This window comes from Nanorana parkeri, unplaced genomic scaffold, assembly GCF_000935625.1.
Source record: "Nanorana parkeri isolate BGI_ZX_2015 unplaced genomic scaffold, ASM93562v1 scaffold1132, whole genome shotgun sequence".
Lineage (NCBI taxonomy): Eukaryota > Metazoa > Chordata > Amphibia > Anura > Dicroglossidae > Nanorana > Nanorana parkeri.
This window is the reverse complement of record NW_017307400.1, coordinates 257,178-282,635: the sequence shown is the minus strand read 5'-3', so window position 1 is coordinate 282,635 and position 25,458 is coordinate 257,178. Positions and strand designations below refer to the sequence as shown.

At 40.6% G+C, this 25,458-nt stretch overlaps 1 protein-coding gene across 1 annotated transcript in view; it reads right to left on the bottom strand.

Moving 5' to 3' along the window:
* Positions 1-25,458, bottom strand: part of NECAB2 (N-terminal EF-hand calcium binding protein 2) — a 164,577-nt gene that overhangs the window by 14,989 nt on the left and 124,130 nt on the right. Inside the window, exons 6-8 of the mRNA XM_018568055.1 lie at positions 18,821-18,957; positions 6,219-6,331; positions 4,312-4,391 (exon numbers count right to left, since the gene is read on the bottom strand). Coding sequence (XP_018423557.1) covers positions 4,312-4,391; positions 6,219-6,331; positions 18,821-18,957 — 330 coding nt within the window. The remainder of the gene's footprint in view (positions 1-4,311; positions 4,392-6,218; positions 6,332-18,820; positions 18,958-25,458) is intronic.

The following is a 25,458-nucleotide window of genomic DNA, read 5'->3' as shown; positions in this document are numbered from 1 at the left end:
CAGTATGGTGGTACTTGCACCAAATTTATGTATCTGTCTCCAAGCAAGCACCGTCATTTGTTGTGTGCATGCACGATGAAAATGCCGTAGGTTCTCTTTATGAATTCCAAGGTGTCTATATACATAATCTGCCATTTTCCCTGGGAGAATGGAATTGGAGAAAGAATCAGCTGGCCAAGTTGGACCCAGATGATTGCTACTGTACTATACTATCTCAGAAAGCATAATGATTTTGTGCTGTAAACTTGCTTTCATTGCCTGCAGAATATCTCATATAGGCCTCAGGGAATTCAGGTGACCCCCTGATAAAAACACAAACACTCTGTGGGAATATACATCTTTATCTCCACAGATGGGTGAAATGTTTATGAGGCATGAAGGGCAACTTTACAGTAAAAAAAACAGGTAGGAATTGGCAGAGGGCTAGAGGGTAATGTTGTATGAAAAATGGGCCCTTAAACAGAACTGAACTATACCAAGTATCTTCTATATGTCACCAGTGCAAAGATCCTGCTGAGCACTCTGGCCTTCTGGCATATACTAGATTAGCAGGACTGTCCTGACTGTTGTGACATGAGCTGCAAAAGGTTTTGCAATAGTCATAACAGGAAGAACAGACAGACAGGTATTTGGGTACTTTTCATTGGACGGATTTTATATCTAAAGCTGGCCATACACTAGTAGATGTTTTTTCCTCAGACTGCGGGCTGAATGAAAAACTCCATCAAGGATGGAAGGATCTCCCGCTCCGGCTGTTGTATTCTGATATCGGCAGGTGTGCCTCTATCAGAATACCTGAACAGTGACTGATTTTCGATCACTTTCCGATTTACAGATCAAAGGATGTGGAATGGGACACTGCCAACTGGGCCACCTAGGGAGCAGATTTTGGACAGACCTTCGAGAATCCGTGTATGGCCAGCTTAAGGAACCTGCCATTCAATAATACTGTATATCCCCACTTGCAAGTATGTGTGCAGCAAGATGGGAAGCAGTGAACAGGAGATGAGCATCTAATGGAGAGGAATAAATAAAGATGATTTCCAGGAAAAAAAAAATCAAAGAAGACGAAGCTATACATATATATTATATAAAGAGCATAAGGTGAACAGGTGAAACACCCAGAGCCTTTATCACTTTTATTATCCATTATACAAGAGTTTAATGTACGGGCCATTGCCCTCCGCCCTCCAATAATTCAGATTCCAGCTGGGCTCTCATACTGCTGGATGCAATGACTGCACAGAGCAAAGGCCAGAGCTTAATGCGAAAGCTTTATTACCCACAGCTCTTCCCATCTGCAGAGGTGAATCTTATTTCATTTGCTATCAATGAGCTCCTAAGGACACACGGCTTATTCACTTTAGCATAAAAATACCTTCCTGGGTATAATTCTTGTTCAGATCTTATATTGTATGCAGTTAAATGTGAACATGAAACTAAGGCTGCGTAGCAGTAGGAATGTAGGGGGTACAAAAAAGGGCTTAGGCATAGCTACTAACCCCCTAATCACCTACAGTATTACTATTTTCTTCACACCCTTAGGGACATGTCACAGTGATGATTTTGTAGCGGGGATTTATATCAGCTGCAGAATTGATCCCCTTAGTGTTCCTGTTGCAAGGAAAAAATCATTTGCAGTCAATGAAAGGTCTGTGTCGCAGCGATTCCAGCAGCTGGTATCTCGGTCTCTAGTGATTTTTTTATGGCGTTTAACCCTTTCGCTGCTGCTGAATACAGTGGCAGCAGTGTAGCCTATAGCAGACTCTGCTATAGCAGCTTTATATAAGTGTAAAGCCGACTGTCAGCCTTTTAGTGGAAGTGATGCAGGTGGCTGTCAAATTCAGGCCTAAAATTAGCATTTTAACATGCGTGCAAAAAATCAGCAACAATGCCTCTGGCAGCAAAAGAGTTAAAGCTAGCTACAGGGTGTCACCAGTCTTAGCAGCTCATTGTGTTATCTAAAGCAGCTAATGATCATCTCACACCAGCATTTTATAGCTGCATAGACAGACATTGTAGACAGCTATAAGTCACCAGAGAAAGTAAGCAGAGAGAATTGTAGCTGCAGCAAAACTACTAATGTGGCATGACTCTTTGGATGGCCACAAACTTAAAGCTGAACTCCAGCCCTCCCTTCAGTCTTACACAATTGTACAAACTCCTCTCGTGGACTGAAATTGTTTACTCTGATTTCACTGTACAGATTTGAGCTCCTCACAGTGTGCATTAGAAGTGCAGCATGTCAGATAGATCCCGCACCACTTCCTGGCTGGAGGATGTCCAGCATCATAGACGTTTCCTCTGCTGGTTGACTGTCCCTGGTCCGCCTTTTGATCACTGGATTTCAGTTCTTTCAATTATGTAGGCTCATGCAGACCACCATAGACGTTACCTAGGGTGGTCTGCATGCAAATGCCGCCTGCATAGGAATGACCACTCCTCCAGAAGAACCAGGGAAGGCAAAATAAAAGCAGATTAAACTTCAGCTTTAAACGGAAAGTATAATTGCTTGGGTTCATTTTATTTTTATCTTTTTTTTTAACAATTTATAGCTTTTAAAATAGTTTTATACATTTTGCCGCTATTTATATAAAATATGTATTTATAAACATTTAATGCAGGAAACTTTAATGACACTGGTGTGACAGAGCATTTATCAGGTAGCACAGCAGAAGTCTTTCTCTAACCAAACTCAATACAGACAGTACAAATAGAGCAGGTGAGGGGAGTGAGCCACTCCTCTGACTCATCCAGCTTTGTGAAAAAAATCTTAGCTGAAAGTGAATTCAAGAGTTAAACCTTAAAAATGCATTGAACTACCTTAACTATTAACAAAAATATAGATTATTTGTGTATCACACGGCTGTAGATCCTCAAATCATCTCTGAATTGGTGCTGACGCTGTCCTTACATCTGGAGGGGGGCTACTTTTGTTCCCCATGGTCCCTATGTGTTGTAAAAGTACAGTAATTACCACTCCAAGCTCACTGCCGTGATGGACTACAATGTCATATTTAGTTTACTAATTTGTATTGAGATTGTAGTCCATCACCGGAGCAAGCTTGAAGTGGTGACTACTTTACAACACACACGGGGACCATGGGGAACAAAAGTAGCCACCCTCCAGAAGGAAGGACAGTGTCCGCACCAATTCAGAGATGATTTGAGCATCTACAGCTGATTGATACACAAATAAGATACATTTTTGTTAATCTTTAAGGTACTTGAATGCATTTTTAAGATGTAACTCCTGAGTTTAGTGTCACTTTACTTGAGCTCTGTAAGCAAAGATTTTTTTTCAGCAAAGCACATTAGATGCGCTTTGGGGGTCTTGACCATTACCTACTCTATTCAAAACTACAAAAAAGTTTTGGCTTAAAAGAGAACTATGGGGTAAGTGTTTTTCCCCATAGTTCTCTTCAGGGTCACGGGAGGACATATACTTAACCCTTTCCGGGCCCCAAAGTCTGTTGAGATCCACCCAGCTGCGTGAGTGACAGCAGGATCTGCCTATCTAGAGGCAGAGCCAGCTGTGCCCACCACCTGCTCAGTCCGTTCCTCCACTCAGCGCTGGGGGATCGGAGAGGGGAGGAATCCCGGACAGTCACCACTCACTGCAGGGAGATGATCGGAGTGTTCGCTCACTTCCCGATCAATAGAGCTGATCTGTGACAGCTTCTTTGTCACATGTCGGCTCTAACTATGAGGATGAGTGGAAATCACTCACCTCATAGTTCTCCTTTAACATGCACTTTAAGAAATGCAGAGGCTACTATTTTGTAGGCCTCTACCTGAAAATGTTTGTGACTATCTCTTTCATACTACTGAATCACTTACTTATCCTTATATTTGTTCCAGTTCATGGACTCAAAAAGGCCTAATGCCAACCAACAGCATGACAAGCAACTGGCATTTTCAGAAGGAGATGCCAGGAATGCTCAGCCTGTCACTGAACTACAACTTTTATATCTGTTTTATTGCAGCAGAGGCAGAGGCAGGGGAAGGGCCGGATGAACGAATTGTTCTGTATTAATGTACACTTCTCCTTTAAGAGGAGCAGGACAACTGATTCAAAATTAAATCAAAATAAGTTGTCTGAGAAAGAGAAAACTATTTAGCAGTCCTCATAAGATTAGTAAAATTATTGGGAAATGGATTCAGATATGTCAATCTAATGCACAGCCACAGTGACCCAACTGCTCTATGTCATATCTCATCACACACAGTCATGGCTTGTGAACCAGCATGAGCCAGCGTGCACAGATCTATCACCGCACACAGCACCTTATTCACAGCAGAATGAATCACCTTGTTTTCCAGTCTCCCGATCAGCTCGGCCAGTCGGTTAATCTGAGCCTCCAGACCCTCTTCCTTCACATCTGAGTAACCTGCATGCACAGAAACATGACATTTACAGCTTCCTCCTAAATAGGATTATTGGAAAACACCATTGAAAATGGGGATCAGCATCTCTAAGGTCATACATCAGTCAGGGGCTTAGGGGTGTGTAACAGGATTTTAGACAACAAAATACACAGTTCACAACACAAACTAACTAGATACTAAAACTAACTACGATGAACTAAAACTAACTACGATGAAAGGAAAGCTCCAGCCTTGACAAAACAACCTGTGCATGGTAGGTACTGTCAGCTGTAGAAGTACCTGCACTTTAACTTTTTAGTCTCCATCCAATGTCTACTGATTTTTAAACGGGAAGGAAATAAAAGAAAACCTACTGCTCTCTACAGCAGAAATACATGCCAGATGTTGGCACGGATAGGTTTTGGTGTAGCTGAAGCTAAAAATTAAAATGGAATCTTACTGTTTTGGTGTTGCAACACATTTAAAGCCGAATAAAAATTGTGGCCAAATAAAAAAAAACACTAATTACATAGATGATTTACAATGAGTTTGCAGAACACAGTTATGTGAATGACGTTCGCACATCATTATTGCCCCTAGATGGAGCCGAGGAGCACAGGAAAGTCCTAAGCTCCTTGGCTCCATCTAGTGGCACTAATGAGGTGTGGACGTCTTTCGCACAGCGTATAGCTGTTATAGCATTACAATTCAGCTCTAGTGTTTTGTTTGCTGAATGATGTGTCTTGCCTGGAGTTCTCCTTTAGATTTTAACAGTAACTAGTACTGACCTTTACCATATGCTAAGACTATCAGTCAGTGGTGCACAAAAAAAGAACAAAAAAACAAAACTAAAACAGTTTTCTGGATTTTGTTAACCAACAAATTGGGCATCTGCTACTCAAATGCTATTTTACTAAGTCATCCACCTTCTGTACTAGTGAAATCATACCTTCATGAGTTAAATAGTAAATTTTGTGTGGACATTACTGAGGGGGTTCAAGGGGGTTTCTCTCCTCTCGCTGTGTCCTCCACAACCATCCCCACAATAGCTGCCTATGCTTGGCAAAGCTGAAACTCTATGGCACTGATATAAGCTATCTGTGTAATTCAAGCCGATGGGGTAAAAACTTCTAATTAAAGGAGAACTGATTTTCACTCACCTCATAGTTCTAGCCGACCTGTGACAATGAGACTGTCACAGGTTGGCTCAGTAGATCGGGAAGTGAGCGAACACATACGGGCGTTCGCTCACTTCTCGATCCTGTCACGGCTCTCTGCCGTGACAGGGGAGGGACTGGATTCCCCCCTCCCCGCTCCGATCCTCCAGTGGTGACTGGCAGAACAGACAGGGGAGGGGCGGGTACAGGTGGCTCTGCCTCTAGATAGGCAGAGCCAGCTGTCACTCACGCAGCTGGGCGGATCCAGAAATAATTGTCGGAATCCGCTTCAGCTGCGGCGTCTCAGTATACCGCGAGCTGTAGCTCACGGTATACTGAGCTTAGGGTGACGGGAGGACGCTAGTTTGTGTCCTCCCGTTACAAGGAGAACTATGGGGAAAAGCCCTAACCCCATAGTTCTCCTTTAAGTTCTGCAGCACATATGGGAGGTCATAGTTCTAAATTAAACTAGAGCACCTAAGAAGGCCATCATAAATACAGATAGAACTTACTAACACTAATAATTCTAAGAACCATGGTGGGAACTGAACCCAGGATTCTGGTACTATAAAGTAGAACTAAATACTGAACCACTATTTTTCCCGTTGAAGTCATCTTTTTGCCACATAATTGAAACACACCTTTACAAAAGCATTTACATAGAATGTGAATACATATTGATATTTTGCTTACTGCTTTTGGCGCTCTTCCTTAGTTCCTTAGTGGAGCTCCTACTTGCAGGGTAAGCAGGCACAGGATCGTCATACCAACTATCCCCGATCCCTGGTCCCTTACTATGGCAGTGTCTGAAACAGAATGAATATAATGCATGTATGTGAGCCTCATACCTAGAGATCACCTCTATTTGATCAACATTTTCTTTTTCTCAGGTTGGTTTTATTACTAAGATATGAACTTCCATGCAAAAACATCACCCTTCTTCCTTCATAGTGACGGAGATGGATCACCGTTAACTCTAATCAAAAATGATGTTACAGCAGTTAGCGACGGTATTCTAATGTCCTACTGAGTACAAAATCTAAGCAATTTGTCAGCAAATGAGGCAATGACAGACAGAGCCTGAGTAAGCAGCCTCTTAACCCAACAGCTGCTGCTACCACAACCTCAGATAGTGTGTCACTGTGTACTTGTATAGTGGAATGTTCCTGTGTAAGTGTGAAATCTGTGGGTAATGGACAGTGGATGCACTCAGAACATTTAAAAAAGAAAAGCAAAGAACAGTGATCATGTGCATCCTATTTGGGCAGAAATGTACTCAGAAACGACTTTGTATGCCACATGTGAGTCTTCCATATATCTCTATAAAATATCAATCAACCTTAAAAGGTTGCTAGGTGTTCCTTGACAAGTGAGCACTGATGGATTGATCACCTGTAATTGCTGGTCACAGATGAGGCAATTTTCCACTGACCAGCAATGTAAAGGGCCAATTTTCCACTGACAGCAATGTAAGCGGGCAATTTCCCACTTACCAGCAATGTAGGGGGGCAATTTTCCACTCACCAGCAATGTAAGGGTACAACAAAGTAAGGGATCACGTTTCCACTAATCACCAATATAAGAGGGGAATTTCCACTGACCACCAATGTAAGGGAGCACTTTTCCACTGATCACCAATAAAAGGTAACAATTGTCCACTAACCACCAAAGTAAGGGAGCACTTCTCCACTGACCACCAATACAAGGGGCAAGATACTGACCATTAGTGTACACTCAAGAACAGATGAGGGTGCTACAATCTTTTTCGGTTGAATTTACTGGAGACCCCCCATCCTCTTTTTTGAGAGTTTCTTGTCCTCCTGGGAGCAGCCTCATCAAGTCTTCCAATTTCTACAAAGGAGAAAATCTACCCCATTGTGGGTTACTGAGAACAAGAATACTCAGAGCCTCTTCACACATTTATTCATTAGAGCCCGATGATACTAATGTTTTACTGTGTGCAGGTTTTTTTTACCAATTATTATTATTCACTGCATTTCATGAATACTGATAACACTTTTGTCATGTGGTGAAGGGGGAGGGTGTTGAAAAATATTCGGTCCCGGGTGTCAAATACTCTAGGTATGCCATGATCATTGTTCTTTCATAATAAACATTCTATAAACTTGCTGATCAGCGTAAAATAACATGAGCTATACATAAAATTATTTTAGAAGTGGTTCCCTCAGACCTGAAAATTATTTCTAGAGTTTCTCTAGGGTAAAATTGTTGAAAAAGGATTGGAAAATCAAACAGCATTTCAGAGGACTCCTTATACAGTAGGTTTAGAAAAAAAGCAAATATATTTTTGCCTGCCGTCCATATCTCGCAGGGACACAGATATGCATCCTCTTTCTTAATTTTAGTTCTTGAATGGTTAACCCCCCAACACAAACATCTAGCTCCCCGTGTCTAATAGATACAGTGCATCCTATATTCCCTATCCTATAGCTATCCATAGACAGCTTTAACTTTATCTTCTATCTTTTTTTCTTTCACCACACACCTACCCCTACACTGAGTGTCCTTCAGGTGCTCAAATGCTCCAAAACTCTGCTTGGTCAACCCCTCATTTTTCCTGTATATTCACACTGTATTCCTGCTTCACTTGTTCTACACGTAAAAGCACACATCCACCAATCCACTTCTGTGTGGACCTGTATTCCTGTTCCATTTTAGAGTACATTCTAGGTTCTAATAAGGCAAGCACCATAGGGCTATAGCTGTGAGGGGTAGAAGATGGGTCCCGGGAATTCTTCTAACCTTATGTAATGGCACATTTGGAGAGTTCTTTTCAGCAGGTAAGTGTGAAACACTGTACAAAAAAAACAAATTCATTGAGAAATCCTTTTACCCATAGCGACTTATTAGAATTTACTTAAAGTGTATCTTAAGCCAATTTTTGTGTTTTAAATAAAGTGAGGAAGGTTTAACAGGATTTAAATGCTGTCTTTGTCCCTGCTGGGAAGGTTTATTCAAACTGTCATGATAAAGTGTCCTGGAACTAAGAGAAAGTCCAAAATATGTGTTCCAGTTACAACTTTCTAAGGGGAGGATTTGCTTTCCTTTGGGGAGATCTCATTTCTTGTTGTACCTTGAGACAGAAAGTAAAGGAAAATCAATTCTAAAGGACACAGGCATATACAAATGACAGGGGTTTTAATTTACTTTATCCAAAACAAAAAAGGTTTTGCCTTTAGATATACTTTAAGTGAAGTCAAACCAGCAAAAAATGTATTCTAGTGGCAAGCTTTGAGCTGTTAGTTACCATTCTCCAATTACTCCTTCTGAGAACATAATACAGGGGTTATCAGGATAAATATACAAGATGAGTTCAACAGGGACAGAAATGAAGATGTGCTAAAGGGAAGCTGAGAATTCCAACACAGATAGGAAAAGTAGTTTTAAACCAGAAGGTGGATGAGGTCAAGCAGCCCACAGAGGAGCGTGTGTGTCAAACTGTAATTGCAAATGTCAGAAGCGAAGCAGAGTAGTCAGCGGAGGTCTATGAAATGTATTATGTTGTCTGAAGCATCTTCTCTTTCTTGTATGAAATGCAGAGGAACGTCACCACTCCGCTGTTGAACTGTCTATATAAGGATCCCTCCTATGACCACCCACGTCTCTACGATTAAGCCCATCAGAGGTGGGCGCCTGCACGCAGGGACAACACTATGTTGGCTTCTGGTATGAATAAAGTATCTATATATGGTGATGTTAGCGGTATGTGGTGCTTTCTTACAGACGATCTTCTCTTTCTTGTTACTTCAAGCAGTGATGAAAAGAAACAATTTTGCTGTTTCAAAGTTTGCAACCTCTAAAGTATTGCGAATATTTAGGGTACATTAAAGTGGACTTTGCAAGGTCTGATTTGTGCTTTCCCCCACTTCTCCTTGCTGAAAGACCCATAATAAAAATCTGTGGGGAAAAAGTTAGATAATATAACTTTTTTTTTCTGTCTATAAGAAAAGACGCCCCCAACTTTTCTTACCCAAAATTCAGAAATCAATATTTTAAATGATATAATGCATCACACTTACCTCTGAGTCAATCACGTTATGCTCCGACGTTACAGCTACATTGTAGCACTGGCTACACGCTCAAATAGTAAGGTCTACTTTGTGCCCCCTTCACAATTGCTGAAAAACCAAATTAGACTTTAAATAACATCTGTGGGGAAAAAGTTAGATTATATACCTACCTTTTCCCAGACTTCTACCCGTCCGGTGAACATTGGGAACATTGATTAGCTTAAATCTTGCCGAGAAGACAATCCTGATCCCCAGGATTTTGGCAGGATGGTGACATCACCTCCTGCACTCTAAAGGTCAGAGGAAAGGTAAGTATATCATCTAACTTTTTTCCCCTACAGGTGTTAGTTTAAAATAGTGTTTTAGGAAGGGGAAGAAAGCACAAAAAAAATGAAACCTTGTGTGAAGTGCAAGGTCAGCTTTATGATGTAGTGTAAGCTGCTGACAACTCAATGTTCATCGGCTCTGCCACCAGTAGTTAAGGAGGAAGCTATTGAAAATGGCACCAGGCACCAAAACCATATTGGGTCTGCTACAATATCAGTCCAGGCAGGGGTCACCAGGTATGATGTCATATGAAGACATTTGTAACGCATACTATGTCAGATCAAATGTAGTTTTGCTGCATTCGTTACATTTCCTGTCTAATCCCTTCTTCAAAGTCTCTAAAAAAAAATCCTCTATTCCCTTTTAACACAAATAATGTCTTTCGCTATGTTTGCCGGCCATTTTGCAAAAGAAGCTAACATAATTTAAACTGACATTTATTTTACAGTTGGCTTTTGATGATATAAAGGATCATATACATGAATTGGCTACAAAATGCTGTATGGCATGTTATACACCATGATTCCACTATGACTTCTGGTGGGCGTAAAGCCAGAGAAATCATCAAATGAGGAATACATACACCAAGCCTGAGAGTTGCCACCAACATCACACCAACAGTTCTGGCAGGGCAGTCACAATTACTGAAAAAAACAAAGACGGAGCGCTACAACTTAACACAATTGCTGGTGATAGAAACTAGATAACTATATGTAAACATTTAGGGGGTTATTCACAATGCTGCCAAAGGCAGCCAAGTGAAAAACCCAGCCGAAGTGAAGTGAGACGAATGACGTTGTGCTATTCACTCCGGCTCAGTACAGCTGATTTCAGCCGTACATTGGCTGTCTTCGGTCAGCTGAACATGCTCTGCATTTCAGAAGGACTTCGACTCAGCTGATCCAACATCTGGATAGGCTGAGCCGAAGCTCTGGCAGCTCACTCGCTGCCGTTTGCCCCTATTCGTATAGGGACCGGACAGCAGTGAGTCAAAAGCCGAATGTCACCGAGTTGCTTTCGGCTCATCTATTCTGCTTGGTACCTCCGTGGTACCGAGCAGAATAGAAAATAAGTGAAAAGAAAGTTTAAAAAAATAGTTGGAAAACTATGTAAAAAATGTAAACAAATAGTCAAATTAAAAAAATTAAAAACTAAGAAAAAAAAAACATTTGGGCGCAGATAGCGTTGAAAGGTACCTCCTTAACTGTTTCCTATTGGCTGGCACCTGCTAGAGTCTTCTAGCAGGTCGCGGCCAATGAATAACAACTGGGCGGAGCTGGCCGTGATGGCTCCGCCTAGTTGTTATTGTTTAATGACAGATCAGCATCCCCAGGTCATTTGAGGACGCAGATCAGTTATTACAACCGCCCATGACAGGTGTCAATCGAGCCGCAGCATTCAATGGAGCCGCAGCATTTGCCTTCGGCTCGGCTCGATTGACACCTGTCATGGGACCACTCGGCCGCCTTCAGCTGCCGTACGCGCCATTGTGAATACCCCGTACAGGAGCCCTTCGGTTCAACTCGGTTATGGAGCCAAAGCTACGGCGTTACTTCTTTGTTTTTTTCTGTTGTATTATACAGGACACCTCTGCCTGTCTCAGGAGCTTGCATACCTACCACTGGCTCTTCTAGTTCCGTCCATCCACTTAAACATTATTCATCGACAGTGCACTTGGCACATCTCCATTTTTTTTCTGTTTCAGTCCCAATTACTGAAACCTTACAGAGTTGGACTCAATGAAGTTGTGTGGTTTTGCACTATATGTGTACATTCAGATTGGAGTTTTGGTGGACTTAAATGTACTGATTTTTCATTTAGTTTCAGCAGGTATGGCTAGTGCATGTATTTTGTTCAAAGAAGTGTGACTTTAATTTCATTATTCAAAACAGTATTTCCCAGACACTCAATAATATTCTAGTTTTTTTTATTTGTAGCTCATCCTGATTTAAAATCAGTATGTTGATAATGAAATATCATAGAAGGACACAACAGTTGATTCATTTTAGGAGGCCATGTGTAGGTCAGCATGACATAAGACGCCTGCACATAATACACTGGATATAGGAGAACCCAGTTCTAGCTATTAATGGAACCCTTAGTAGAAAACATCCTTTGTCCTGAATAGAAGTGGCATTTTTAATATCTGCCGTTATACTGCTGTAGTTTCCATGGTTACACTAAGTGATTCTCATCTCCATGGAGACACATGACCCAGACAAAAATCAAAACTCTGGTCCTGCACATTGCCATGTCTTGTGTGACTCTGTGTAACAATCTTGGCTTCTCTTACCAAGTGCCAATCAGTGTGCCGCATTCATGCTATAGATGTACAATCCATATTGTAAGAGTTCTATCTGCAGGCAAAAGCTGTGAAGGCCCTTTTCATAAAGCCATGCAGAATGATGGTCTGTTCCAAGTTGAGAATATAGAAGTTTAAAAAAGGAATAGACTTAAACTGGCCATTCATTGATTGAATTTTGGCCAAATCCTGCTGACTTGAACGAAACATGAGAAATGAGCCCCATTTGCATCACAACAATCAACCAGTGTGTGGGGGGGGAGGGGGAGGGGCAGGGTACAGTTCCAGTGGTTGTTTATATAATGGGGGGGCAAAAAAAAATGTCTGCCCCGGGCGCCCAGAACTCTGGTTACGCCACTGCATTCAACAAAACTAGATTTTTTAAAATTGACTTTGTTGAAGGAGCAGGTCTGAAAAATGTTGGCCGAACAGTGACTGCAATCAGTCAGTTGCAGTCACCGTATGGGCATTTTGACAACAGCACGCCTCCTGCAGTCAGAATACAATAGCCCGCTGGGGGAAATCCCCCATCTACACTGTTAAGCATGGATGAGGGAATTAGCCCATGAAGCTGAACAAGAAAAGATGATAGGTGTATGGTCAGCTTTACTCTCTTACTTTGCCTCTCCCAGCAATTCATTTATTATGTTACTCTATTGTTCTATCACTTTAAAGTAGAACTCCGGGCAAACTTTTTCTTAACCTTTGCAGTGGAGCTACCCCTGTACTGCAAGCGTTAGGTGCTCGTTTTCATCTACGGAAGAAAATAAAGTTATAAAATAATAAGTTATACTCAACCGATCCGCAGAGCCAGCTGGCTGCTACATCACTCCCTCCAGCCTGTCTTCTGTTCCGCTGGGGCGATGGTATGTCCCTCTGCATCCTCACGTCATATACACAGTTACACCCCTGCTGCCCCTCTACTCCCTGCTGCCCTGAGGCCGGGCCTTGGTTGGCCTTGTGGGAAATCCGGCCCTGACAATGATGACAGGGATCTTACACCACTGCAGTGGAGGGAGAGAGGCTCCAGGGAACGGTCTAAGAGCCAGCTGGCTCAGAGAATCAGGTTAGTATAGCTTTATTTTTTCATCTAGACACAAACTAGCACGTAACTCGGGGGTAGCCCTACTGCCAAAAAATTTGCCCAGAGTTCTGCTTTAAGTTTCTACACAATGTTGTCTAGAAAGGGCAAATTCCACTTTGTTTGTTACTATGAATCTATTTATAGCAAAGCCATCAGCATTAGAGGTGCACCGAAATGGAAATTTTAAAACCGAAACGAAACCGAAATAAAAAAAATTGTCAGGCCAAAACCGATACCGAAAATGTTTTTTATTTTAATTTTTTCCAAACTTTTTCAATATTTTATTTTTTATAAACTTTTTAATTTTTTATATTTAGTTATTCATTTTTTATTAAATATTTTTATTTTTTACATTACTTTTAGGAGCTTTGGGGAAATATCAGGGGTCTAAACAGACTCCTGATATTTCCCTTTTAAAATAGAAAAAGAGATTGAGAACACAAATCAACAAAGTTTTTTTAGTTTACCACTATCAAATGTTGGAGGTCTCTGTTTTGGGTCTTTTGATGCAGAATTTGAGTGGTACTTTTCTACAGCCAGGTTCAGCCCAGCCTGAGGCTCATAGCTCCTGCCTGTTATCTGCAACATAGAAACTGACTTCATGGGTGCTTTTGGGAGCAGGCAGAACAATAAGATGATTGCGTAAGAATGTGAACACCCATCAGAATGCAATTCTGCATTAGGTTTAGAATATCTTTGTCATGCTCGGAAATTGTTAAATGAACCAGGCTGCAGGGACTCACCTTGGGCTGATGCAAATGTCATTTCTGTGAGGTTAAAGGCTTTCAGCATACTGAAACATGGTGATGTATTTTATCAATGCAACTAAGCAGGCAAGTTGAGGTCGCTGTCTCAAACAAAAGTTGAGTTGCATTATCTCCATTCTTTTCAATATACATAATGATAATTTAAAGCCTCTAGCATCATGCATTGCATTATTTATTATTGCACCTTGGAATAAATCACAATTACTATTAAAATATTTCTGCTAATACTTACCATGCTCCAAGAGGAAATTTACTGAATTATGCAATGTATATTCCAAGATAAAGTCCATTCTATTTTACAATATATAATTTTGCTTTAAAATGTCTGCCATTTAGATTACCCCTATGGTTAATACTCTGACTTCTAACTGGCAAATAATGTTAGCATGTCTAGCTTTTTTAAAAAGTGTTGAAACATTGAAGAAGGCTAAATCAAATTAATGTTATGTCTTTAGGTGTCTGCTAGTTATGTTTCACTAGCTTGCATACTGTATATCCAACAAAACGGGCTAAACTGTTTGCTAAGCTAATATCATATACTGTATAAGTCTCATGCATAGTTCACTGTTGCCAGTACCAGTTGAGCCTGCCCTCCTTACATTGTGCTCAGATGCAGGCAAACCCTTAAAGAGACAGACAGCTATTGTTGAAAAAAAAACAACAAAAAAAACAGAGGAGCTTGTAAACTAGTTCATATTGGCAAATACTAACAAACTGCCCATCAGTTTCAATAGCTGACTTTAGGCCACCAGGCTTATTAGAGGGGCATCAGCAAATTAACCTGTCTCTACCACAGCAGATGCACTAACACACTACAGCACCACTAGGTGTTTCCACTGAGAGCACTACAGTAGGGTAGTTCTAGTACTGCCATGTATACAAAGTAATCCCACTGAGAGCCAAGCTTGGCATTGTCCACCAGACTGGCATGGAGCAATGTTACAAGGCCTCCAGAGTCTAATATTGCCTCCATTTGATGTCCTGCTATGGTAAATGGACATACAGTACCTGCCTTTCAATCTCAGGTTCTGGATGTTTTGCAAAAACAGGCATGGCAAATAGTGAAATACATCTCCACAGGTCACATTACACAGGCTCAGGTATTTTGGGGCAATTGGCACTCACGTGTTCGAGTCAATATTCTGTGTTTCCCTCAAGAAAGAGACTCAATTTAGGCCAGAAGTCCATTCAGATTGGCCACCCATTGGTGTCTTACCCCCTTTAAGAGTCTGTGCCTTTAATAGAAAGGAGCAGTGTTATCTGAGGAGTGTTACTTGGGATGCAAGTAAAATGTCCTGGTTGTGGTGAAAGGCTGAAACCACCCTAGGAATGAAAGCAGCTCTAGGCCTAAATGCTACCTTGTTTCTGTGTAAGTCCAGAAACATTTCTTTACAATATAAGGCCACCAGTTCAGACATGGGCCTTGCAGAGGTGATGGCAGCCTATGTAGAATGTATTCTAAATAGGTAGTTTTTAAAGTCCTGAAAGAACCAAATTCAAATCCCACTCAGTGATGGGTGAACATATGGGGAGCTACATGTGTGACACTCTGCACAAAAGTTTTGATCAAAGAATGGGAGGATAGTGGTCTCAGAAACAAGATCACAAGTGCCGAGATTTAACCCTTGATAGTACTCAAGGCCAAATGCTGATCCGAACCTCATTGTAAAAAGCAGAGTGACAGAGAGATTAGCTCAACACTGTGATTTTTTCCCTTTTACTGCCCAGTCAACGATTGGGATGGACCCAGGACTACCTGTTCTCGGATGAATTGGGTTGAATGATGCTGGCCATCAGAATGCTGATATCTAGCAGCAGAAAAAAACCTGTGGGGGAATTTCCTGGATTGAAGTTGAAAATTACAGCAAAAGCTGGTTTAGATTTTTGTTTTTTTTAACCGACTATTCATTTTTGTCTTGTTATTTTTGTCTGGAGTTCTGCTTTTTGCACCTGTGCTATAAAATAAACAATTCCTAACCTCCCCTCCAACACCCAAGCGAAACCCTAATACCAATATATCCCCTATAAAAGCCCCAACACTAATTAACCCCAATTTTGCATACCCACCTCATCTAACCATTCTATAAGAATTATACAATACAACCCCTTAAGATCTTACATAGTATTTCGGGTTGAATAAAGACATACGTCCATCAAGTCCAACCCATATAGGTCCACGCATCATCTCATTCTTAGGGATACTGGTATCCCTGGATATTACGGTCCCTCAAGAAATTGTCCAAACGTTTCTTGAACAAATCTACACTCCTGGCTGAAATCACTGCCGATGGCAGTGAGTTCCAGACCTTAACCGCTCTTACTGTAAAGAACCCTCTTCGCCCATTGTGCTGGAATTTTTTCTCCACCAACTTTAGGTGGTGGCTTCTAGTCTTTGTAATGGAGTTAATCTCAAACAGTTTGTTGCCAATGTTGCTGTCACCATTGAACATCTTGTACATGAAAATCATACCCCCCCCTTAATCTCCTTAATTCCAGCGTAAACATGTTTAAGGTCAGAAGCCTTGTCTCATAGCTCTGGTCCTCCATTCCCCTAATTAGTTTTGTTGCCCTCCGCTGGACTCTCTCCAGTTCAAGGACATCCCTTCTCAGTATCGGCGACCAAAACTGGACCGCGTACTCCAGATGTGGCCGAACCAACGATCTATATAGAGGCACAATTATAGACTTGTCCCTCCAATACATCCCCTTCTTAATACAGGACAAGACCCTGCTAGCTTTGTTTACCACAGCTTGGCACTGCAAGCTACCATTCAGTTTGTGGTCTACAATGACCACAATCTATCTCTTTAGTAGGGCATGCTCCATTGGTTGAAATACTTCTATTGCAGACCATATAGCATATTTTTTCTGTCACCCAAACAAATTGGAAAAAAGAACTCCACTGGATGGTCACCTTCACAGACACTTACCCAATACCCATCTAGAAAATTAAACAATTACATTTGTTAGCAGCTAAAACAGTAAGAGGCATTCAACAAATTACATTCAATAAAGGTCAATGAGACGTTAACTAGAATTCTGTCGGACAAACATTAAATGTGATTTGGGAACTTTGCAAACGGGTCAACTTTGATGACAGCCACACACTTTATTTTTCTCTCTTTTAATAGAGCTAGTCAACCATGCCTAATTCCATTTAATCTTTTAAACACCATGAGCATTTGAAAGGCTTATATCAGCGGTGACCAACTTACTTGACATATGGGATATGGCTCCTGATATCACCAAAGGGCTGCACATAATATTCAGTGTATATAATGCTAGCCGTTAGAGATTACAAAGGCAAAAATAGATGGTAAGAAACTGTGGGTATGCCACAGGAGATGGTATTCCATAAATGTTAGAGACTGGGGATGCCCCTAAGGAGACAGTCATAGACTAGAGACATGTTACATGAGATGGCTAGAGTCCACTGTTATTAAAACAGGAATTTTGACTTACCTGTAAAATTTGTTTCTTGGAATACATCAGAGGATGCAGGGAGTTGAATTCTTTAACCATGGGGTTATGCAGTTACCTTCAGGTGATTTAATCAAAGCAGCAGGACAGCCTGCATAATCCCTCAACCTCCCAGCCTGCCTTAGTTTTGTGGAATAAGTACAGGTGAGGTGCTGGATTCAAATATTCAGAAGAGGCTGCTCTCAACAAAAATGTGACGCCCCACATACAAGGGAATCCAGGGTTGAAGATACAGTATATGCATATACAAAGTCCAATGAGAGTGCCAAATTAGACAGCATTAGAGTCTAAAACATTTGTCATTGTTGACTTACTTACATTTTCCCTCATTTTCTGCATCGCTATCACTGGAACAGGTGTGGGGAGACCTCCCCAGCAGGGCAACAGACAATCAAAAAACAGAAGTCTCTCTAGCAGGCTTAAAGTGACATTAAAGTCAAAAATCCCCCCCCCATACTGCTTTAAGGACTTACCTTAAATGATGCCTCTTGATCCAATCATCTTCTTCTTTCCAGTAGTTTTCAGGAGTCCTTCCAGCACTGGTGCCGGTCTCTGATCCAGTGCTGGCTGCTGTGTCCTCTGTGTCCCACGGTGTCTGTGTGCGTGCACGCTGCCGGGCTGCTTGCATTGACTTACACTGTGTCTCTCCTCTTCTCGTGGCCGAATATCTCTAGTGCACATGCGCCCGCCCCATGATCCTTCACGGCCGATTGAGAATCTTCAGATCATGTGGTAAGTAATAACCTTTTTGGTAACTTTTTTTTACATTTTTTAAATGTTTTTGCATATATCTAATGCTTGCTAGCAGTTGATGTATACAAAAAGAAGAAGGTTTAATTCTACTTTTAAGCAGCAATAAAAAAAATGTTTTGTAAACTTCGGGAAGGCTAGACTCTCCTTCAGCCTTCTGTGTCCCTAAGATGTTCCCTCACTTCATTTCCTGGTGAACTGAGAACAAGAGGTGAGGGGAACTGTCCCAATAGAGGCTTAGGCAGCAATCTGAGAGTTATTGATTCTTTTATACTTTATCCAGAACAAAGGGGTTACAAGTGCCAGTTGGCTCTTAAACTGGGTTAATTACCGAAATCTATGTTAATGCCATTTTTCTCCTTTAAGAAAATATTATGTACAGTATATAATTTTTTAAAGGCTGTAAGGCTGCTGCAGTGCTTAGAGCTTTTTATATGCTTCCAGTGTATCCGAGCGATGGCATGGAAAGCCACAGAAGGCAGTTTGTAAATTTAAAAGTGGATTTGATCATTGGATTCCCAAAGGCATTTAAGATCATACTTCATTTAACTGACCTGATTTGATTTGTCTGCTCATCTATGGCATCAACAGCACTCTCCACAGAACTGAGAAGTGACTGGATCTGATTGGCTGTCTCCTTCAGCAGAAATCTTGTTACAAACTGATCGACATTGGTACCTTTTTCATATACCTGAGAAAGAGGAAGAAAGATGTGTTTTAAATAATTAAAAATATTTTCGCAATTGAGATGAGCGATACCTAGCCTACAGTATATTCAATACATATACTAAGGCATTTGAAGGTACTTAGCTGAAACATCCAGGCAATGAATCCAAGATTCCTGGAAAGCATCAATGTATACATTTCACAGTAAGAAAGCCCTGGCGATGTCTATAAATATGTTTATCAGCACTGATTCAACCTGCAGGCAATACTTAGCCACTAAGTAACACCATATCATTTACAATTATTCAAATGGAACAAAACAAAGATCAACAAACTGTACACTTTAGTTTTTTTTAATGTACTTTAAAATCCCTAAAGTGGACTTGTCACTAACATGAAAGCAGAAAACTCACTTTTGAAAGGAACACAGGGCACCAACTACTGACTTCTAGAAATGTCTGCATAGAAGAAATATAAAGTGTGGGATGAGGTGTTGCATTCCACAGCACTAACATTCCTAAGGCTTCTTTACACCTGTGAGTATGTCAACACATGAAAAGCCCTACTTAATGCATTCTAGGCAACATAATGCACAGTAATGCAATGTGGAAGATTTCCTACTCCAAGGAATGTATCTTCTTTGTAAAGGTTGTTTCACCTACTTTGGTTGGCAATTTATGTATGCGCCAACAGTTTGCACAGCACTTTACAATATAAGGACGACATTACAATCACAATTCATTTCAAGACAAGATAGTAAGGAAGGCTCTGCCCATGAAGGCTTACAATCTACAAGTGGTTATTAACTGACCAAGGGACGAGGTGTAGATAGAGAAGAGAAGGGGTCCAAGGACAGAGCCTTGGGGGAACCCCTACTGAAATGTAGTACACTGATACCAGGGGTTATATACTTTTAGTAATTTGAAGAGTGTGCTGGGAGCCATTTTTATTCCTATGACTTTACAACTCAAGTTGAGTTTGGGTCCATGAACCTCACAGTTGGATCCTTAATGGAACCAATGGGCTTCCTTGCTGACCAGTAGTAAAGGGAAGAAGTGCATGAGCTCAAACAGTTGGTTGGTATTTGGATAACAGTGCTCCCAGAATGTTGGGGCCCCAGGATACTCTGAATTTCCTTTCATATACACCTGGTGTCTGGTCTTTATCTTCATCTTTAGGACAGGTAGACATTAAAGAAGAATGTTATTACAGCTTTTTCTTGGTTTTCAGCCTTGCTTTCAGCAAATGTTTTTTTTAATAGAAGTCCATCATTAACGTCTCTCTTACAGATAAACCTTTATTCCATGGTATCGATGTTGGATTTCTGAAGTGTAAAATGTGAGGACAACTTGTGTTTTGAAAAAATAGCAGGTAATATGCTCAAATTAGTTTTCTAATGTGTAACAATGAACTCTGCAAATGAGTGTAACTGAGGGGCACAGTACACACTGTTTTAAAATGACAAATAAGACATCGATCTTTCTCCTGCAGGCACGAACTGGAGGGTGAAGCCTAATGAAGAAGCACATTTCTCTCTACTTAGTCTGGAGTTCTCTGGTGTTTTTTATTAGATCAATCTATACTAAAAGTCATCTTTCTAAGCTTGTTGGTGCCTGAGTGGGAGGTAGTTTAATGGCCATAAACAGTTACAAATAATAAAGACAACAGATACAAAAAAAAATAGAAGTGTAATTGACATTTCAGCAAAAGAAAAACAGTACAGTGTATTTCTAAACCAACATATTTGAGCCATGGTAGTTCATTTTGGCAAAGAGTCTATTTCCCAGTGTCTAAGCAGTAATAAGATTTGCACCATGGAATTTTGAGTTACACATGAACACTATAGGACTATACTGGAAGTAAAGGCTGCACACATTAAAAAAAAGAAGTTCTCTGCTACTGTTCATAGAAATAAAACACCCTAAAATGTATGAGTTATGTAGATAGATTACAGGCTAAATTACTATAGTTAAAGAGGAACTCCCGGAAAAACTATTCTTAACCCTTGCAGTGGGGCTACCCACATACTGTAAGGGTTAAGTGCTCGTTTTGGTCTAGGGTTTAAAATAAAAAAAGTTATGCTCACTTGAACACTGGAGCCAGCTGGCTCTTAGATCGGTCCATCAAGCCTCTCTCCCCCTCTGCTCGAGCGCTCTAAGGATTATTGAGTCATCACATCCAATACACTGTGTATTGGACATGAGGACGCTGAGGGGCATTCCATCGCTGCAGTGGAGTAGACAGTCTGGAGGGAGTGCTCCTATTCTAACAATTTCATTGAATCTGCTGTTATATGATCACCATGGTGACACTTCAGGGACAGAAGCCTGGTGATCCACCATTGCACTCTGGACCTGCCACTGACTTTTCACCGTCCCCCATTGTGACAACACCAAATTGCTGCTGCAGTCTTTAGGACATTATAGCCTGATGGATCCAATGGGAAGTGTCCACATTACCAGATCGTGATAGGGGCACCCGAAGAAGAACCCTCTCACTTTTCAGTGCAGGAGCAAAAAGACATGGGATCACATGGTTGTGGATTTAGACATGTATTTGGGGCATTTAGCTTAATTGTTTTAATTACTGGGACAGTCAGCTAACGAGGCAAGGCTATTGTTCAGGGCTTCCTTAGCTTTAATCAGAGATTTATATAGCCAACTTATAGGGTATGGACTGATGTCTTTATTCAACCTCAAATACTATGTAACTATGTAACTTTAATAACCAACTCCAAAACTCTGTACTCAGATTCCTTAGGTTTTAGGTTAGGTTCCAAAATATCTGGGATCATTCTGAATATGAAGATAATGGTCATGTTTTAGAAAGCCAAACACTGGGCTGCACAAGATGAGTATGTCTAATTTCATGCTTGGCTGGAGTGGACCTTTACAGAGGTGTGTCAACAAACTCACTGCCACAATAACTGACATTAGAGAGTAAAACAATTATGTATTTTTAGATGTTCAGGCAGGGAAAGAGTTATCCTAATGAGGGAGAGAAAGAGATGCCATACTGCGTCCAATTTATAATTAAGAAGTAAAAATTGCTGTGCTCGTTATCTGGATAAAACAAACCTGTCTCTTCACTAATCATCTCTGTAAAACAAACACCCAGCTGAACTCTGCTCGGCACAGTCTGCTTGCCGATAGCTGCCAAACTGAGATTCTTTTGTTCCTTCTATTCCAAATGACAATTTACTACAGAGGCAGGGTAATTCTGCTGACTGCATTCTTCCAATACAGAGCAGGCAAATGGAAGACTTTTATTTTTAAAGCATTAGGCAAATATAAAGGTTTAGACCCTTTGACCAAGCACAAATGACCTGAGCACGTATATTTGAACCCAAAAACGCTGCCAATTTGACGGCATAAAGGCAAAGCAGCAAGTTCACTTCAATATCAGACACACCAGCTGTACTTTCCATTTGTTGCCCCATTTAGTTGCCGGTAGTGTTGTAAACATAAAGCTTAGAGCTTACACAAGGCTAAGGTATCTTTTCCTACCCCATGTGAAAGTGCTGGATATGGCTAAGCGTCAAGCACCTGCGCTGTTACATGGGAGGAAGGGAAGTAAGCCACATACTTCATGACTGAAAGAATTGGAGAGCCAGAAAGGCAGAAGAGCAAAGGGAACGTGAGTATGTGCATCCGGTGGAGATACTGTATCATTAACTTTAACCTTCTTTGCCCTGTATGGACATGTTTACTTTAAAGCAGACCAATAAAAAAAATATAATAATGTGACCCCAAGCTGACCATACTGCTTCTACTTGTTATAATTGATTAAAAATGTATGGTAAAACTTGCCCTTGTAGCATTTAGTCATATGATTTCAACTAAAGGGAAGATATTTGAATACCCTGTTGAAAGAAATGAGACTGATTTTAGTTCCACAAAGCAACTAACCATGGTGCAGGACACAACTCTTTCCAAAAGTAGCCCCTTCCATATTAACAGCTTTAAACTTATTCTGAGGTGGGAGGAGATGACTGATAAACTGTAGCCCAGTACTGCTGTATACTGCCCCAAAAATATATATTTAATAGGGAACTCAAGAAAGTTATAAAACACCAGTTAATGCAGTTGTGTATCTGTTTGAAAATACTGTCAGATATCTATCTCTTTTTTTTTCTGCATAGCAGCAAGGCTGTTAGCACTAGGAGCCACTGAAGCTTTACTGCGTGCACATGTAATGATGGAAAACATGCAGGCAGAAGGTGTGACAAGATTGATGTTGATGAATTATCATCATGTTTCTGCTCCTTCAATGCCCGATCAGCAGGCAAGGAATTGGAGGTGATACTGTTTTACTTAAAATAGAAAGTACCTCTACACTCTACAAATCTACACTCATGGATCTGCTGTCTGGCAGGTGTATGAAACATAAAAATGGCAAGATAGAATTACAAATGCTTTGACTGATAGGACAGCTCACATATGTCTTTATGAACTATTTATGTAGCAACTGGTCTTGAAATGTTACTAAGCATCTGGTTCAATATTAATTATTTTGCACTAAGCACCAGAGGGTGCTCATCAAACATCATAAAATGGACTACTAGGGCAGGGGTGGGTAAATTAATATAGAAATCAGGAACTAGTCTAATCCAGGAGATGGTGACATTGATGACAAGAAAAAACCTCAAAAGTTAGGTGCCAGCTGTAATTTTAAGAATTGACTACCTGACTCCAGGTATTTGTCTAGCCCTGCCTTAGGGGCTCATACTTATGAGGACTACCTGCAGCTAAACAAGAAAATGATACCAAAGATAAATGTTTATAGGGCTGTAATTATTTGTAAAAATAAAAAGAGTGAGCATGTTCCACTATAACATGTTCAACATTTATTACACAAAATGTATGCGCAAATGAAACACTATTTCATCTAATGCAGCAAGAACATGAATAGGTAATGACACACAATTAGGGAGATATATATAACTGTGCAGCGTTCCCAAGAAAATATATTAGCTATCTGCAAAATATATGCAAGCTGTTCCATATTTTATATAAATGTACATTCAAAGAAGAAGAAAAACCTATAGGCTGCATTTAGAAAACCTGTAGAGGCAGAGAGTATATTGTTTATAATTCATAAGTGTGGCCGGACCTATGACACACTAAAGACTCATATCCCAAGTCTTTACACAAGGAAAATGATCTTTATTTTCAGCCATGGAATGATAGAGGGTGAGTGACATGCTCTTATATAATTTAAAAGGTGAGTATGTGCTGCTGTAGAGGGGAATTAAAGCAAACCTGTATGGTCAAAGTAATGCAAAGTAAAGGTGAGTATGTGCTGCTGGAGAGGGGCATTAAAGCAAACCTGCATGGCCAAAGTTCAGATTTACTTAAAAGGGGAACTAAATAGTAAAAAAAAAGTAGGCCAGCTTTATTTTTAAATGCTATATATCTCTTATGCAATACAATAAACTTACCTGCCTGGCTCAAAATCTTCTTTTTTATGTTCAGTGAGTTGTGCATGAAAAGCTTGGTGTTCACCGCACACCTTGGTGCTGGAATGAACTCAGGTGTGTATACGCAGGAGTTACTTCATCCCAGCCCAGTCAGCCAACATGGCCGAAGATCCCACACCCGGAGGAAGAGTGTGAAGTATCTTCAGTCCAGTAGAACCAGGTCCTGCCGAATTTGTCGGAGGTATTGTGTAATGAGCTGGTTAGGTCGTGAAGTATCTTTTAAGCCCTACCAATTTATTGTTCTGTATGAGCATAAAAAGCTAACCACAAAAATTAAAGCAGTCCTAAACCCAATTAACAAAGTTGTATCTAAGCTTTAACATGTGCAATTTCAAAAGCTGTTTGCATTCTTTTTAAATATGCAGTTTTCATTTAAAGCGGATTCACCATTCACCCTCCTTACCATCTTGTCTTGAATTGTATTGTGATTGTAATGTCTTCCTTATATTGTAAAGCGCTGCGCAAACTGTTGGCGCTATATAAATCCTGTATAATAATAATAATAATAATAATTCACATTATTGCGATTTGTTATAGAGCGTTAACGCACATTTATTACATCACATTTTAATTTGTGTTGCAATAAAGCAGCCTATTTATCATGAATGGGCTGCCAACACACCGCAATGAGCAGGAAACGCACATTACCATTTTTGAGACCACAGTGCACTGCAACACACAGCAATTGGGTTGCGATGTGCTGCTGCTGTGCTTTACTGAACTGAACAATGATGTTACGATCATAAGGAAGTCAATAGGGCAGTAAGTGGGGTTACATTAAAGTTTTACAGTTATTTAATGAACAGCAGTAGAAGGGGACTTTCTAAATATGGAAGACCCATTCCAGCGATAATTGTCAAAGCATAAAATATTTTTTGGGTAAAGTGATATTAAAGCCTCCTTTTTTAAAAATATTTCCTACAAGGAGACCCACCTTTGATTGAGGCTGTTGTGGTTTTTCTTTAAAAGTTTTTAATTCCTCGTTTTCAAATGGGTCCCCGCAGCAATCTCTCCCCCGCCCCCTGCACGGGTGCCTCCATCGGCTAC